General features: G+C 28.3%; 1 protein-coding gene and 1 long non-coding RNA gene across 2 annotated transcripts in view; one reads left to right on the top strand and one right to left on the bottom strand.

Moving 5' to 3' along the window:
* The window catches only part of LOC147806565 (uncharacterized), a 394,172-nt gene that overhangs the window by 146,312 nt on the left and 228,852 nt on the right, over positions 1 to 19,008 (top strand). The gene's annotated exons all lie outside the window — the stretch shown is intronic.
* The window catches only part of stg1 (stargazin-like protein), a 151,488-nt gene continuing 139,605 nt past the window's right edge, over positions 7,126 to 19,008 (bottom strand). Inside the window, exons 3-4 of the mRNA XM_071180948.2 lie at positions 12,149 to 12,289; positions 7,126 to 7,785 (exon numbers count right to left, since the gene is read on the bottom strand). Of these exons, the coding sequence (XP_071037049.1) occupies positions 7,226 to 7,785; positions 12,149 to 12,289 (701 nt within the window). The 3' untranslated portion in view covers positions 7,126 to 7,225. The remainder of the gene's footprint in view (positions 7,786 to 12,148; positions 12,290 to 19,008) is intronic.

Raw genomic sequence — 19,008 nt, forward strand, 5'->3', positions numbered from 1 at the left:
AGCAAGGATTTAAGTATACTAAAAACATCTTTCCACTTTCATAAAAGTATAAAACTAAACGCTATTCTTACACACTAAATTATTATTACTCACAAAAACAAATAATTATACTTACTCACAAAATTATTATTATAAACGTTATACTTACTCTTTTATTAAAATTATTTTATTAAAAATTAATTTTAATAAAATGTATTATTTTATTAAAAATTAATTTGAATTAAAGTTATTATTTTATTAAAGGCCAATTATAAACAACTTTGTAATAATTACAATCAATTTTATTAAAATTAATTTAGTTAAAAATTAATTGAAGTCAATTTTATTAAAAATAATTTATAAACGATTTTATAAAAATAAATAAGCTATTATTTTTATTAAAAATTATTGTTTTATCAAAAATTAATATTTAATAAAATAAAATTAAAGAAAATTAGATTCTAATTTATAAAAAAAATAAAGAAATAGTCAGAGGCAAGCTAGTTATAGAATATTTTTACCCTTTCTACTGTCAAACATAAATACAAATCTTCAATTTTAGTATATTTTACTTTAACTACACCTGCTAATGTTTTTTTATCGAATTTTTCTATTAAATTTAAAAATAAGTTTTGCTTCATAATATTTTTTAAAGTGTTAAATCCAAGGTGTAAATAATAACATGAACCATTTTGAAAGATACTGGTACATTTTATGAATGATGTATTAAAAATCAAAAAGATTTTTATTACATTATATTTTAAAGCGTCTAGTTATGCAGATAGTGTGCATATTGAAAGATTTAAAAAAATATAATAGTTTTTATCCCTATTCTGTAAAAAAAAGAAAAAATTAATGTATACTAAATTTTATATTAAATAACTATTTCATAATTTAAGGTTTCCAGAAACTTTTAGAATTTTTACGGAAAAGAAAGATATGAAATAGCGATTAACACAAACTAATATTCCATGGACATAGGAAAGCTATAAAAAACTTCTTCTTCTTTATCGACACTATGGCCTTGGGGAGGCCAGGTCTGTCTCAATTGGTTGTTTAGTCTAATAAGATTCTGTTTTTCAGTTTTTAAATCATCTTTTTCACATATATATATATATATATATATATATATATATATATATATATATATATATATATATATATATATATATATATATATATATATATATATATATATATATATATATATATATATATATATATTTTAACTTCAGATCAGCAAGACAAACATATGGGGATAATGCTATAGGCTATGTGCAAGTTAAGCGAGAAAGTGATATCTGCATTGTTAAAGGGAAAATGACTCCTGAGCATAAAATAAAAACCAAAGCATATGCAATAACTTTGACATGTGATGAATCTTCTGGGGTCATAAACTCATTAGTGTGCGATAACTGTGCGGCCAGCGCAGGAGGATGCAAGCACATGATAGCATTTCTTTTCTGGGTTCACCGAAAATGTTCGCTACCATCTCCAACAGAAATAGAATGCTATTGGAAAAAATCTAAACTTTCATCAGTTGGTTCATCCCAAAAATTTATTCATGCTTCTAGTATAGGTAAAAAAGATATCAAAGATCTTCCCCCAAAGTGTCCTTCTATTTTAGAAGCAATACACTTCGATTTTAAAATATATTTTTAAAAAAACAAACGACGTTCAACTAGGCACGTAAACAAGCGTTAAATCACCAAGGAGAAAAAGTGTAAACAAACGCGAGTCAGGCTCGAATGGCGTCACTTTCTTAAAAGTCACGTGACTTCCTTTTTAAACTGAAAACGAAAGTACACGATTTTTAATTGCTCTTAATTAAAAAAGTAGCATTTTTTGGGAGGTAAAAAGATGTTTTTCAGGACTTTTCCATCATTCTGAATTCATTAAGAACATAAAAAAAATTGACTGCAATTGTCCATTGAACAACAATTATGAGGCAAATAAAAATACTCAAATTCGTCAACCATTAAATTGCATGTAGAAAAATCAAAATCACGTTCACGTAAATTTTAAATAAAAAATCACAGTCGTCACCATACAAATAGAAAAACTCAACTCGGACAATAATTTTGGTGTAATGAAAAAACTTAATTGGATAATTTTTTCGAGAAAAATGAAATTTTAATCGGATCATTTTGATGCAAAAATTTAATACAAAATTGATTCATTGTTTTTTGATACAAAAATTTGATGTAAAATTATAATAACCATTTAGGCATAATTATCCTATAGATAAGAAAAAAAAGTTTTTGCCTATTTTTTCAAAAGAAAAAAATTAGAAATCAAGATATTTTTTAAATGATATACAATGCAATTATTGATAGTAATGATAGAAATATTGGCACCTTATAATAATATTGTAATAAATGGATATTTTTCGGAACATGAAATTAATCTTTTCATCAAAAAAATATGATTGATTTTCATTTTATGGTTTGAAACATTGAATACAAAAAAAGCTTACATCAAACTATTACATTTTATTAACAATGAATAAAAAAGAATAAAGAATAATGAATTAAATGAATGAATTAAAATATATATATTTTTGAAGCAGCTGAATATACATTTTTAGGGGTCTACTCTTAATTTTATAGTAATCAACCTTATTATTAATGCATATTTTACTAATGCATATTTTGAATTGTTAAAAGAAAACGAATGTTTTTCTTCATTTGCTTAGGGGGAGAATAAAAATCATAAAACAATGAGTATATTACACGCAGTTATTAAAGGAGAATAAAAATCATGAAACAATGAGTACATTTCACGCAGTTATTAAAGGAGAATAAAAATCATAAAACAATGAGTATATTACACGCAATTATTAAAGGTGAATACAAATCATAAAACAATGAGCACATTTCACGCAATTATTAAAGGAGAATAAAAATCATAAAACAATGAGAATATTACACGCAACTTTTTTAAACAATAAGACAATGAGCATATTTCCCGTAATAGTTAAAGGAGAATAATAACACTCAAATTATTAGTATATTTCATGTAATTTTTAAGAGAGAATATAAACAATAAATCAATGATACTTCTTCAATAAATAATTCAATAATGACTTCACGCAATTATTTGGGTGAAAATATGGTTTTATGAAGCAATGTGTATTTTTCAAGCGATTATTAGGAGAGAATAAAAATAATATAACAATGATTTCATGCAATTATTTGTAGAGAAAAAAACTATAAATCATTGAGTATATTTCCCGTAATAATTGAGGGAGAATAATAACACTAAAACAATGAGAATATTTCACATAATTATTATAAACGTATAAAAGACAAAAATTTAATAAATCTCTGAAGTCTGATGAACAATACGTAAAGAAACACACTTTTTTACTCGAATTTTTTTTAAGGTCAGTTAAAAAAATTTAAAAAAAATAAGGAATGATAAATAGGTATCACATTTATTTTTTGTAACTTTATTATAAATTTTTCTGTAGTTGCACTGACTATAAATAGGCGAAAACTAAAAAAAAAAAAATTCCTTAAATGGTAAAAATTATATTTTTTTTATCCAATTATCTTTTATTATTTATTAAAATGGAACAAGATAATATACTTTAAATACTAATATTTCAAAATAAAGTGCAAAAAAAAAACACATGTAAAAGTATTTAGTAATCATATTCAAAAGAAAATTGCAATGAAACATAATCCCAGAAATAATAATAAATACGATAAATATTTTAGATATGAGGACATAATATATCATATTGTAAACAATGAATTACGAGTTAACCTGTAATACGATGCAATGCCCATCCTTTTAACATCATTGGCTATGTAAAATATATTAGGATAAACAAACAACTGCAAAGGCAACAAAAATAATACTAGTATTGCTGATGTAAGTAAATATATTGCTAGCAAGTTGCGCTAAATATAATATATTCTTTAAATGGAAAATAAATTATTGCCTCTATCTATATTCTCAAAGAGAAAATTTGTTATAAAAATATAGAATACGGCTTAACCCCTTTATTGTTTTCCATGTAAGATAAGTTGGAAGCTTATTTTTTCGAACAATGAAGGCCACTGTTTCAATTTTTATAATTCTTGCAATTGAGAAATTTTTTTTAAAAATTTTGCAACATTTTTTTCAATAAAACATGGAGAACTAAGTTTAGAAACTCTTAAAGAAAATCCATTAAACATTTTCAAAATGAGGTTTTAAAATGTGACACTCTTTATTTTTTTAAAAAATCAATATTTTCTTTTTTTTTTCTTACTTTTTTGTAAACCGTGAAAGTATAATATTTGCCAAATAAATTTTTCATTCGATTTATTTTTAAAAAAAAGCTTATAAAGAGTAGCACCACTCTTAGCTTGTTTTTCAAAATTAAAATTTTCTTGGACTCTTATTTTTTAAAATGCTACAGTATGTAAAAGCTTAAGATATGTAATCTGATTTTTTCAAAACAAGCTGCCACAATAGGATATTTTATCTTCACAATTTACAATAAAGCATATTTTCCAATTTAGTTTATTCTTCAGCTTTTAATGCAAGAAAAGACCCAGTTTTTTTTTTTCATTTTTAAAAAACATTTAAACGATTTTTTACTATGTCCTAACCAACAAGATAGGTGGCCATGTTTTTTACAAGTTATTCAAGTTTACAATTTGTTTTTAAACCATTTGGATAATAACATTGGTACTTCTAAAGCCCTGCTTAGATATTCTCAATAAATTTAGTCTACATTTAATAATTTTTACTTAGATATCTCTTATTTCTTACTATATATCTTACTATATTTACTTATATATTTACTTAATATCTCTTTTAACCTTCAATATTATTTCTACACAAAAAAATTCTCAAATTTTTGTAAATTTCAATGTACTTTAAACGCTGCTATTCCGTAACATAAGCATCATATTTATAACACTTTTATAAAATATTAAATAATAAGAGTGCATAGTAAAATAAAACGTAACGAAAAATTTTAGTCAACTTAAGCTATCCATTATTTTGAATATAATATAGTAAACTTATAAATACTCATCTAACTTCCGTTTTTACAATAAAACTTATTCAATTATGTTTATGCATTTCCAATACATCACAAACATTTAAAATAAAGAAAGCTCGTATTCTATATTTTTATAGATTTCAGAGAATTCTGCAATGCATTCTTCATTGCTTTCTCTAAAATATGTTTCGTAATTCAGTTATGTAAACAAATTAGAAGAGCTCTGAGAATTACCCTACAACAAATCAAGAGGCAATTTCTTTTTATTTATAAAAAATCATTATTTAGACTTTATATATTGCTTTTTTTAAACTCTATTTGTAATGTATATGCAAAGATAACTGCGTTTCTTTCCTTAAAAAAGCAACTAAATATTACTTTTCCCGCTAATTTTAAACCATTATTTAACATTTATTTATCACTGCTTCTAACTTTGATCGCAATATTTTTTCATTTGTTGAAACATTGTGTGTTTTGTCTTACTTATAAAGAAAGTAATCGAATTTTCATTTCTTAAACGGGCTGTAATTTTTTTACGGATAATGTTTTAGGTTAAGAGATAATGTATAAAAAATAATTTTATCGATATAAATTATAATATATTGTATATATTATTCGAATTATGAAGTTATAAATTATCAAAAACGACAATTTTTACCTAAATACATCTTCAAGTTTCACAAAAAGGCTTTAACAAGAATGCTCGATTCTATAGAACATTTGCATTTGATAAGGCTGAAACTAGAAGATAAAAACTAAAAAAGTTGAATATGTTTCGAATATTTGCATTTTATAATGCTGAAACTAAAGAATAAAAACTAAAAAAGTCGAATATTGGCATTTTATAAGGCTGAAACTAGATGATAAAAACTAAAAAAGTTAATTCTTTTAAGTGATAATTTCAAAAGTTTCTATCTAAACATGTAATTCGCGAGTATTTTATATAACAATTTATTTGAATTGCAACGAGAAGTTAATTTTCTTTCAGTATTTTAAAATTAATTCTTCCAATTATATTCAATATTCGTTTATCAAAATTTCTTCTTATCTTAAAAAATTTTTACCTAAAATTACATTTAAAATTTTTTTCCCAAAACGAAACGGGTAACTTTCCAAAATTATTTTCTAATTAAAAACAACTGACAATATATTAAAAAAAATCCGTTTGATTTGTGAATGAAACCTCGATTATCTTCTTTGTTCGTTAAATATATTCGTCATTAAAGTTTTAAAAAAAAGTAATAAAATTGTATGTTCTGTTTTTTTTAAAGAATATTTCGGTATTCATGTTTTAAAAATGTACTATACCCTTTCAAACAATGTACGTTTACACAATTGAAAAAAATCCAAATTTGTATATAATTTAAGAGATAAATTATATGTTTTCTTAAAGGATATTGAATGTTATACTTAACATTTAAAAATGTCGCGGTTAAAAAAATTGCATTTATATACTTTTTATAGACGAACGTTAATGTATTTTAAAATGTAAAAATAAACTTATTTCATGACACATGCTTATAATTATCGCTTGGAAAAGCGTTGTAAGCTCCTTTTTTTTAAATAATTAGAAGTATTTTAAAATATTATATTAAAAATTAATAAAGGAGTAATTATAGGCAAGTATATTACTTTATAATTAATATTATTAGAAAAATATTATACAATATTATATAATATTAAGTAATATAGATAATGATGTTTCAAAATCAATGCATTCAATTTATTAACATGTAGTTTTGATGCTCCTAAATATAAATTTAAGATAATGAAATTACGAATGTAAATCTTTTAATTCAGAATTCAAATTTAATAAATCATACACAGTATTCACCCAACTATTTAAAAAGAACAGAATTTAATAAAATTAGTACTTTAAAAGATAAATAAATTCTCTTAATTAGTAATTTGCAATATCATTATTTTCGACACGCATTTTAAAAAAGATAAATTAAGAGCGTTAGTTACGAAGAACCAAATAAATAAATAAAAAAATAATTAAATATTCGCGTACCTGGGCAGCTCTCAGAACTCTTTTTTCACCTATACCATTGCGATTTATTAACTATCTATAATTAGTTAACGAGGTATAAAAAATGTCGTTTTGTTTTAACAAAGTGGATTCCTTTCATCAGGAGGTCGAAGTTTCTTAGGAAATAATCCACTAATAAAATTTGTTCATTTTTTTGTTATCTAAGAGTATATATATATAATCCTTTCTTAAATTTTAAAAAAGGCCCATCCTCAAACAGGGGTTGTCCGCCTGAGAATCTCAAAGGAAAACTCCCTCGAAGAATACTCTCTGTTGATGTCCGCCGAAGTGGACACCGTGTTGCAGGTAGTGTCCCTGGACACAGGAGGGAAGTTGTAGAAGGCTAAGTCCCTCATGGATTCAGATAAAGGGATAGGGTGAGACTGCCTCCTTCCACCTCCACCTCTGTCTGTAGGATTTGTGTCCGATGTTTTAGAACACCTCCGACCACGGTGCCTCCTACAGGGCAGGTGGTCGTCTAGGTCCGAGTATTTGTGGTGTTGGTGGTGCGGCAGTGAGTGGTGGCGCAAGTGGTGGTGGTGGTGCCGTTGCTTTTTGAGCATGTCCACTTTGTGCCACTTGATGAAGAGAAAGACGGTGAATGTTCCCGCTAACTCGCACATCATGAGTCCACACACAGCTAAGATGAAACTGTAACCGTAGTGGTATCGGAACATGGGACCCTGGAAGGACGACTTGGGTCGCAACTTGTTTCCAACTTCAGACTTGAAGGTTGAAATGTATATCACCATACCTGTGAGAATGAGTAGTCCTATGGAAATAGAAGAAAATAAGTTCTTAATATTGTACTACACTGTTAGAATTTTCATTCTAAAATTATAGTAAAATAACAGGCATCCGATTAACCGTAGAAAATAAGTTCTTAATATTGCACTACACTGTTAGAATTTTCATTCTAAAATTATAGTAAAATAACAGTCATCCGATTAACCGTAGAAAATAAGTTCTTAATATTGTACTACACTGTTAGAATTTTCATTCTAAAATTATAGTAAAATAACAGTCATCCGATTAACCGTAGAAAATAAGTTCTTAATATTGTACTACACTGTGAGAAATTTCATTCTAGTAAAATAACAGGCATCCGATTAACCGTAGAAAATAAGTTCTTAACATTGTACTACACTGTTAGAATTTTCATTCGAAAATTATAGTAAAATAACGGTCATCCGATTAACCGTAGAAAATAAGTTCTTAATATTGTACTACACTGTTAGAATTTTCATTCTAAAATTATAGTAAAATAACAGGCATCCGATTAACCGTAGAAAATAAGTTCTTAAAAAGGACTACACTGTGAGAAATTTCATTCTAGTAAAATAACAGGCATCCGATTAACCGTAGAAAATAAGTTCTTAATATTGTACTACACTGTGAGAAATTTCATTCTAGTAAAATAACAGGCATCCGATTAACCGTATAAAATAAGTTCTTAATGTTGTACTACACTGTTAGAATTTTCATTCTAAAATTATGGTAAAATAACCGGCAACAGTCTGTCCATCCCATTAACCGTTAAGTTAACGGTAAAGACTATTTTTCACCTTTAAGGTTTCGAAACCGTTTATAACTAGTATGGTTATAAAAGCATGAGTACATGCGGTTTTTTAACCATTTACAGCTAACATGGTTTCAAAACTGTACAAAAATTTTTTAACTGGACATAGGAGTTAGGCTACCCGTTAGATAATGGGGATTGGAGAGTGCAGGACGAACACTCGTGTGTGTTAAAGGGAATGGAGGCGTCAACACTGAGATTCGAACCCCCGTTCCGTCGGTCGTGAGATTGACAGATTAGCTCTCTCGGCTATAATATGTACGCAGTTGCTTCATTAGGTGGGCTTAGTTGGTGCAGTAATTATTTAACCGCTTAAGGTTAAAAAAAATAGTTAATACACGATTTTTCTAGTTGTTAATAGTTTCATTAGCCTCTTATTTACGGTTATTTGACTGCTTTGTTTAATTATGGTAAAATAACAATTAAATAGATTGTTACTTAGACATTTATTCCGAGAAATTTCCAACAGTGTATTTGAAACGCTTCAGATGCAGATTTAACATTTTAGGATGATTTGTAACAACAGCATAGATGTGTTTTTGAAATAAAATATACAAAAGTTATCAAGAAACGAGCAAATCTTGCACTCACCTATACATTCAGCATGAGTAATAACTTCACGTAGCATTTCTATGATTATTTCATGATATATTACCTACAGCAAACTGATACATAATGGATGAGATACGTTCTTTATTGCCTCTAGGCACTAAAGAACACTATTTTAAAAGGCATTTGGTTCTTGCCTTAAGATCACTCATTCTTTGTGGGTTTTTTTTTATTCTTTTCATCCAAACTTTTGTCTTAAAATATGTTAACGTCGTGGCTCAAAAGAAATAAAACTTGAAGTTTTTTATTTTTTTTATTTAACCTTTTGATGTTTTGAATTGCATAGTAGTATTCAGGGTTAAGTTAACTTTCTAATGGTTCTAATGTAACTGGCATATACAAGGCATACATATATAATGAGTTGTTGGAATTTTCAAAGATATTTTTTTAAATATTTTTGAATTTTTAGTTAGAGTTCAATTGAACTAATATATATTGAAGAAATGCTCCGTAGAATAAATTAAAACAGAGACATTCAGTTAATTTAGTTCAGTTGTAATGTAACTGACATGTTCAAATATAATGAGTTAATGGACAGAGACATTCAGTTCATTTAGTTCAGTTGTAATGTAACTGACGTGTAAAAGTAAATGGACAGAGACATTCAGTTAATTTCGTTCAGTTGTAATATAACTGACATGTTCAAATATAATGAGTTAATGGACAGAGACATTCAGTTAATTTAGTTCAGTTGTAATAAAACTGACATATACACGACTGACCCGTACAAATATAATGAGATAATGTAAATTTTATAAATACTTTTAATTTTTACTTAAATATCAATTCAAAGATTATGTAATGAAAAATATTTGGTGAGACAAATTAAGGCACTGTTCAATTCAGTTGTGGCATATATGCAACACGGCATACATATAACGAGTAATTGAAGTTTTTAGAAATACTTGTAAATATTTTCGCAGCCAGAGTCTAAAATCGGGAGATCTCGGCGGCCATACTATTAAGAGTAAATCATTTGCCATCGACATGTCCATCACTCAGTTAATGAGTGACTAATGCCAAAAACACTGCATGGCCGACTTTATGCTGCACTGGCAATGGGGAACTGAATTGCGTGGAACAAACTTTATTACATATTAGATGTCTGTCATGTAATAAAAGGGTATTACATCATATATTTGTAACTAAAAGTATAAAATTTAAGCACATATGATTGCTTAGAAAAAATTATTACAAAATGACTACTCAGAAAAAATGATTACCAAGAAAAAATTTTTAATTAAAAAATGATTATTTATAAAAACTGATTACCAAGAAATTTCTTTTAATTAAGAATGATTAATTTAAAAATGATTACTTAAAGAATGATTACATAAAAAATGATTACGCAAAAATGATTACAAAAAAATGACTACTTAAAAAATTGATTTAATTTATATTTAATATTTATTCCAATTTTTAATATTTTTAAAAATTTAATTTTTGCATCAAGGCTAGTTAACGTTTGCGTTAGATTTCGCCGCTACCAGAAAAATGCGAAATCATTTCAAAAAGCATTTTATGACATCAATAAATCATCTTTTTCTACCTACTATTATCTCCAAATATAGGAATAAGTGGCCAACACTACTTACCGTTCCTCCTTCTCCGTCACGTGATGAGGGGATTATGCAAACAGGTGTTGGTTTAAAAGTGAATACCATTTTACCATTGCGAAAGCAGCCTACTTATATAATTAATCTATGTATAGAACAAATATGTCCAACTGCGCTTTTTTCAATGCAACACGTGGATCTCGGCGTTGTTAAAGTGACGCGAGGCAATTCACGGGAAGTACATATCCCAGTGGTGACAAAAGGTTTAAGGTCTGTTGTTTTGAAAAATCGAACTTAGGCTACATATTTAGGGTCCATTGCAATAAAAAAAAGTGTTACGAAATCATGGAAAACTTTACCTGAGAGAATGAATGCGATCCCTGAAGCAAATGAGATGACATGTTATGTGGGACATGCTATGTGTGACATGTTATGTGTTATGAGATGACATGTTATGCGCTATGAATTAATGGAAAATTTTACCTGAGAGAATGAAGGTGACTCCTGAAGCAAATGAGATGACATGTTATGTGGGACATGATATATGTGACATGTTATGTGTTATGAGATGACATGTTATGCGCTATGAATTAATGGAAAATTTTACCTGAGAGAATGAAGGCGACCTCTGAAGTAAATGAGATGACATGTTATGTGGGACATGCTATATGTGACATGTTATGTGTTATGAGGTGACATGTTATGTGTTATGAGATGACATGTTATGCGCTATGAATTAATGGAAAATTTTACCTGAGAGAATGAATGCGATCCCTGAAGCAAATGAGATGACATGTTATGTGGGACATGCTATATGTGACATGTTATGTGTTATGAGGTGACATGTTATGCGCTATGAATTAATGGAAAATTTTACCTGAGAGAATGCGATCCCTGAAGCAAATGAGATGACATGTTATGTGGGACATGATATATGTGACATGTTATGTGTTATGAGGTGACATGTTATGCGTTATGAAATCATGAAAAATTTTACCTGAGAGAATGAAGGTGACCCCTGAAGCAAATGAGATGACATGTTATGTGGGACATGCTATGTGTGACACGTTATGTGTTATGAGATGACATGTTATGCGCTATGAATTAATGGAAAATTTTACCTGAGAGAATGAAGGCGACCTCTGAAGTAAATGAGATGACATGTTATGTGGGACATGCTATATGTGACATGTTATGTGTTATGAGGTGACATGTTATGTGTTATGAGATGACATGTTATGCGCTATGAATTAATGGAAAATTTTACCTGAGAGAATGAAGGCGACCTCTGAAGTAAATGAGATGACATGTTATGTGGGACATGCTATATGTGACATGTTATGTGTTATGAGATGACATGTTATGTGTTATGAAATCATGAAAAATTTTACCTGAGAGAATGAAGGCAACCCCTGAAGCAAATGAGATGACTGGTCTTCTGCGGCAGAGAGTACCCAGAACACACAAAAAGTACCCAAAAAGAAGGGTGAGGCAGCTCGAGAAGATGAATACTGAAGCGCGTTTCACAGCATCTGGCAAACAAACAAGAAAACGCGTTAGTTCACGTCATTACATAAAAATTAGAAAAACGCAAAATAGTAAAAAAAATGTATGAAAGCAATTGACTTCACCATCTAGGAGCATGAAAGCACGAACGTATGGACAAATAACCAAAGAATATTCCTACCATAAACGAAAAGAATATTCTGTCTCTAAAAGAAGAATCAGGGAATAGCTTCAAGAGATGAACTCAAAAATGAGTCTTACACCTCCTGATAACGCATAAAAATGATATATATGATAAATCAATAAACACAAAACGGAATATAAATGTGTTTGGTTTTGCTGCTTTCTGTTTAGAAAACGAGTTTATTCATTATCAAGAAATGTCACAATTTTTTACAATGTTTTTCAACAGATCGAACAAAAAAAAATTCAACAAAAGAACAACAAAAAACGATTCGATTTGAGGAAAAAAACATTATTTAGAGTTTTGCACAAACGTTAAATTCAAACAATGAATTTTCCTCCCGTTTTTTAAATTGATGGTTTATATCAGCAATTCCTGATTTTTTTCCTGCTTGTTAAACCCTAAATGATCTACCTTTTTCTTGGCAGAGCTCAGACTTCATGAATAATATTCATTAGCAAGGTGTCGATAAACTAATAATAGTGTTTTAAGTGGCGTTAAAATGAAGAAATTCTTGCTTAATATACTACATTCATACGTGGTTCTATATCTTCCCTTAATATTAACAAATAATATTCACACTCGACCAGGTATTATATTACATATTACACCAAAGAAAATTATTTCAGGCCAATTAGGGGGCCCACAATGTGCCACTAAAAGAAGACGTGTCATTATTTTGAAAATATTTGATTGAAAAAAAAAATAATAGGAAATATTTTCCTCCTTTTATCTGTATCAGCCCCAAAATTTGATTTATGTCAGATAGTCAAATTCACAGGTCTAGAGTGGCATATAAAAATGCTTTTTGTTGTATGCTGAAAGTGAATAAGGCAAGCTAAACTATGGTTTAAAAAAACTGTTATTAACGTTGAAAACAATAATTGTTATCTAAAAAACATAGTTGGATACTTGCATTTCAAGAAGAAGAAGATCACAGAAGCCCATACATCTGACTTATGAAGTCAGCTCTAGCTGATAGATTATAAGCAAAATTGTGTGTTAAAGTTGAGCTTAAGTTTCTCTACATAAGTTAGAATGTTAATTAACGTTAAGTTAATTAAATACAGTACCATATCGCACATCGAATTTGTTGAAATATAATTCTTTTTCGTCTACATCTTTTACTTAACTTAGGTTTATTGTTTGTTTATGTATTTTATTATAACTGTGACAGATTTTTGCTTTGTGTACCTGGCAACTTCGATGCATAATTAGTTTGTTTATGTTCTACGTGGCTTCATGCCTGTCTTTGTGTTACGAAAGAAATGTATAGTGAAAGAATCTTTGTGTGGGAATATAGAACGTGTCACTTAAGAAAATTGATACTAGACTTGGCTTACGTAAACAAATGCCTCGTTTCGACGACCAATCAGGATCGAGATAAACACACTACGTCACTTACAGACATCTCCAGTGGTGATTGTGAACCCAAGTCAAAATACCGGAAAATTTCTTGAGTGAAAAAAAAAAGTTTAAATCGAATAATTAGAAAAAAATTTAAACAAGGTTTTTTCCTTTTTTTCAACGTTTCTTAGTTTACTTAAAATATATTTAACATTTTGCACATACCTATGAATGACCTAGAGAAGTAATTGAAATTTATAAATATGTCTTTCTTTCTTGAGTTTATGATTATAATAACTATTTATTGATAAAAAATGAATATTATTCTTGAATATAAGCTTATAAAGTATTTGGCTCTTTCTTACAAACAAATAAAATAAACTGTTTTTTTAAGTTCCACCTTTGAAAATTTGATTTTCGGAAATTTTTGTGATCAATGATTTTTTGAAATGTCAGAACCTTCGATCTCCGGAAACTTCCGGATCACAGTTAGCGAAAAATCCGGATTTTTTCCGGAGCACAATCAGCCCTGCATATCATTCTTTATTATTCTTTTGGTTAGTTTATTTTAACCTGAAAAGCCATATGAGAAATACTAATGAAATTCTTTATAAATGCTTACATTTCTAATAATTTGTTCAACATATTGTTATAGAAAAAAAAATTTTTTTTTTAATATTGCTATTTCTTTTTTTGTTTTTTTACGGCATTTACTTAAAACTTTTACTTAAGAATTTTCACTCATTTTAGAACATTAAATATACAAATAACCGACTCTAAGTGTGTTAAAAGTTTTAAAGAAAATGAAATTCTCTCATGGCTTTCACGACTAAAATGGGTTAAGCGTTTTAGCCTTTAATAAAGTAATTTATATTTTTAAGAAGATAGTAAATAAAAATCTAAAACACCTAAACAGCGTACGATTAAACTACATTAAAGGAATTCCTAATGAATTGTAAAGAAAAAATTTTCACGAAATTAATTTTTTAAAATAATAATTGACAATATTGAATGTCATATAACCAAATCAATAAATTATGCAATATATATATAATAAATATATTACGTAATTATATAATATTTGATAACTATATAATATTTGATGGTAGTCATTTCATTACTTAATAATAATTTCACAAATTGAGTAAATTCTTACATCAATAATTAGGAGAAATTTATCAGCAATTAAGTTTAAAATAAACACTTTGGTTATCGTTCTAAAATATACGTTTATTTTTTTTTTTAAAATCTACTTTAAATTCATCTTTCAAATAGTAATTTTAAAGATAAATATTGCCCCAAGAAAGAAAAAAAAACCTTTATTTTTCCATCGCTAAATTGAGATAATTCTAAACGTTAATAACATTTTATTAAGACAAAAAATAGATTTGCATTTATTCTTAAAAACTGCAAATTATCTTTCTCTTCAGCGAATTATTTTTACTGCACTGAATCTTTATAAAAAAAGTTATTTTCGATAATAATACGATTAAAAATTTGAATCAATCATTCTTTTTTTTCAAATACATTAAAAAATTCATAAAACCATGAAAATTAGAAACGCTTATTTTGATATTCATAACTTTCAAATTCCAAAAAATGGAAACATAATACTGAAATTATTAATTTATTTTTATTAGAAGATTCTACATCATGAATTATTTTCGATCGAGCTGATTTTTCCGAAAAACATTTCCTAAGAATAATAATAATTTTATTTTCATTATATTTTATGGCGGTTGTAAAAGAATTTTTGCAGTTAAAGAATATCATAATTGATGTGTTAATAAAATAAAAATTGCATTTCAATGATAAAAGAAAAAATATTAAAATTTTGGACGAATAAAACGTGAAACGCTTTTTTTTCAGCGACGAAAGGAATAAGATATTTTAATAATGGATTGATATTAAAATTATGCGCCGTAACTGTCATTTATTAAACATAATTAACATGAATTATAAGGGTAAGGAAAATTAATTAAATTTATATCATCTCAGCATTGCTTTATTAATATTTAATTTCAGGTTTCTTAATTGCAAATTTCAAAAGCAATGACTTTATAAGATTTGTTTTATTACTTGTGATTTCATTGTAAAGTGCAGAAAAAAAATTTAACGTTTGATTTATTAATTGGGTTTTTGCGTACATATATGTAGTTTAATAGTGAAATGAGTTTATTTGGTTTATTTCTTTGCTGTTTTTCATAGTAAGAAGCAATTAAACATGTCTTCTAAAGAATGGGTTTTTTTGTTCTAACATATTCTGATTCATTCTAACATATTCTAACATTGTCTTCGCTGTTCCATGAACGATAATTTCCGGCAAATATGGCGAATTCTTAATATGATGCAAAATAGAGCCATTTAAATTAATTCTTATTAAATCCAATTATTAGACGTACTCTAAGATTCTATGTAAAATCTTAATTATCAGGTGATACTATACAGCTTTATTGTTTTTACAAGACTGAAACAGGTTTGTACTTGTTTCCGTTCGTGTATCAATTGGTGAAATGAGACGATATATAATATAAATTCGACAATTGGACAAATTAGACGATATATTATATAAATATAGAATATTTATTATATCAGGTATTATATTAGTAGGGGAGAGTGGGGTCAATTGTAACAGGGTACGATTGTAACAGAGCAAAAATTTCGAGTGTCGGGTTCTAGATTTGGTTCCTAGGTGGCGCACAAGGTGTATTTAATAAATCTACATGTACACTCCTGCTGGCAACCATTTTCATGTACTTTTGAAAGAGTTACATCACAAAAGATATTTTCACGCTACGTAAGTACTTTTTTTGGTATTAGAATATTATATTGTAGCAAAGTAATTTTGTTTAAACAAATAAAAATTATTAACCGAATATGTAAGTGGACACCTTAATTAACATTTCACAAAAAAAGATTAGTTTTGTCAATTAACTAGTATTTTTTTAAACAAATGAAGCTGAAATGGCGTCTTGGGGACAATTGTAACAATAAGTAAAGGGACGATTGTAACAGCTGAAAATAAATAATCTTATGTTTACAAACTCTTATTACTTAACTCTTTAATAGTTTCCTATATCATTTATATTATGTTGCATGTGCATTATTTTATTTGTCACCTTTCACAGCATAAAATAAAATTTTTAACCCCTTAAAGTTAAAAGTTTAACCCTTTAGGCCTCTGCTCATTATTATTTTTACTCCTAAAATATCACTACTATTTTGATCAATAAAAAAATATATCACAACTATGATAATATGCATAATTAACAGAGGTTTAGTTGAATTTATAAATTGTTACAATTGACCCCGTAAGTGGGGACAATTGTAACAAGTGCACGACTGTCAAAAATTGTTAATAACTAATATAATAACATTTAAAATAAGGTATTTATTTTTTTTCTAGTAGAGGATAGTCTACTTTACTCGTCTGTCAAATAATACTAATAAGATATTGGATTTTTTTTTAAATTGAAAATAGTTAAGTAAAAAATGTTACAATTGACCCCACTCTCCCCTATACTATAATAATTAGACCAAATTATTAGATGCACTGTAGCGCTTTAATAATTGCATGTTTTGCACAAGTTTATATGCAATACTTATATATTTAAACATACATGTAATGGGTTTTTATTCAGGAGATTTTTTACATACCTCCTACTTGTATTTATTTTTAACGTATTGCATGACAATGTTAATCAATTGATACACGAACATAAACAAGTGCAAACCGGTTTCAGTCGCGTAAAAATAATAAAGCTGTAGAGCATCACCTGATAATTAAGATTTTCCATAAAATCTTACAATGCGTCTAATAATTTGGCCAGGGACTGTACTTTATGTTCGTGAAACTATCGTGACCGTAAAAATCAAAGTCTGACGGTAAATGTTTTCGCTTAGATATATGGCCACTGGACTGTAATATGACGTTATTATTGTAAAAGTTATCTTCACTTCAGACCTTGACGTAGTTCGAGACTCAGATAATTCATTGTCTGGCGAATCAAAGCGAAATAGCGTAGTGCTGCCATCTGTCGAGAAATGAGAAAGTGGTGTGCTCTATATTCGCGGTCAATAATATAGAGGAAGCGTGAAAGATCCTTATTCGCCAGCTGGGTTTGAACCCGGGACCTTTGTGACAGTAGTCAGATATTTCATAACCATCGTTGAACAGCCGACCCAATATTTGGGTTTACGACTACTAATGTTCACCTTCGTATCCTTGTAATTTTTAACCCAATCCAGAAAACGAGGGAACTCCTGGATCAAGTATTTGGAGAAATTTTGCCTTCGTGGTGGACTTTTTTGAGGGAGCTAACCCGCATTTGCGTCACATGGAGAGGAAGACCACGAGAACCTCCCACGGTTAGCCTGACGGCAAAGGGACTCCCATGATCCGTCTACCACTGAGGATTTCGTATCAGCAGTGTGGTCGGTGCAAGCCGGATGCGGATTCGTATCGACCAGCCATCGGTGGGATTCGAACCTGGTTCACCTCATTGGAAGGCGAATGCTCTACCCCCTATGTGTGACCATCATAAAAGAGGGTGTAAAGGTACGCAAAACAAAGAAGCGAAAACTGTGCAGAACTTGTGATTTAATGCTGAAATTAGCGCGTACTAGAACTCAATCTTAAAGGTTTCACCTTGAATATGCTAAGGCTTCACCCTGAACATGCTAATTAATCAGTGCAAACGATATTAAAATATCGTCTGCACTAATTAATTACTCGGATTCTGGTTCGGATTCTGATTCGGATTCTGATTACTGATTCGGATTCTGGACCCTGAAATATAAAGGTAGCTACAATCTTTTAATGAGGTGTCCCAATATTTTGGTCAGATATGTGATCGACTTGTTACTTTTTGAGTATTTTGCTTAGCTTGAGAACTTTTTAAGCGAAATAAAGAATTTTTTGCACGCAATTATAAAATTCGTTTATCCGATGAAAACTGTAAGGCATAATTGTAAGGCAAAAAAATTAACATAAACTGTTACCAAACTTTTCTATCAAAACATCAAGAAATGTTTCTTTTCGGCTAAAGCGCCAATTTCGTACTTTTGTCAAGTTAAGTGAGCCAATTAAAATTGAGAAGAAAATGCTTTTAAAATAGTATCTACACGGAGAAAAAATTCTTAAAATAAAAAAAAAATTTGGTCATAGCATTTCTGAAGAGAAAATAAAAAATTTGGATAATAAAACCAAAATTA

This window comes from Parasteatoda tepidariorum, chromosome 8 (assembly GCF_982258835.1).
Source record: "Parasteatoda tepidariorum strain Cologne lab strain chromosome 8, Ptep-v5.0, whole genome shotgun sequence".
In the NCBI taxonomy this organism is placed as follows: Eukaryota; Metazoa; Arthropoda; class Arachnida; order Araneae; family Theridiidae; genus Parasteatoda; species Parasteatoda tepidariorum.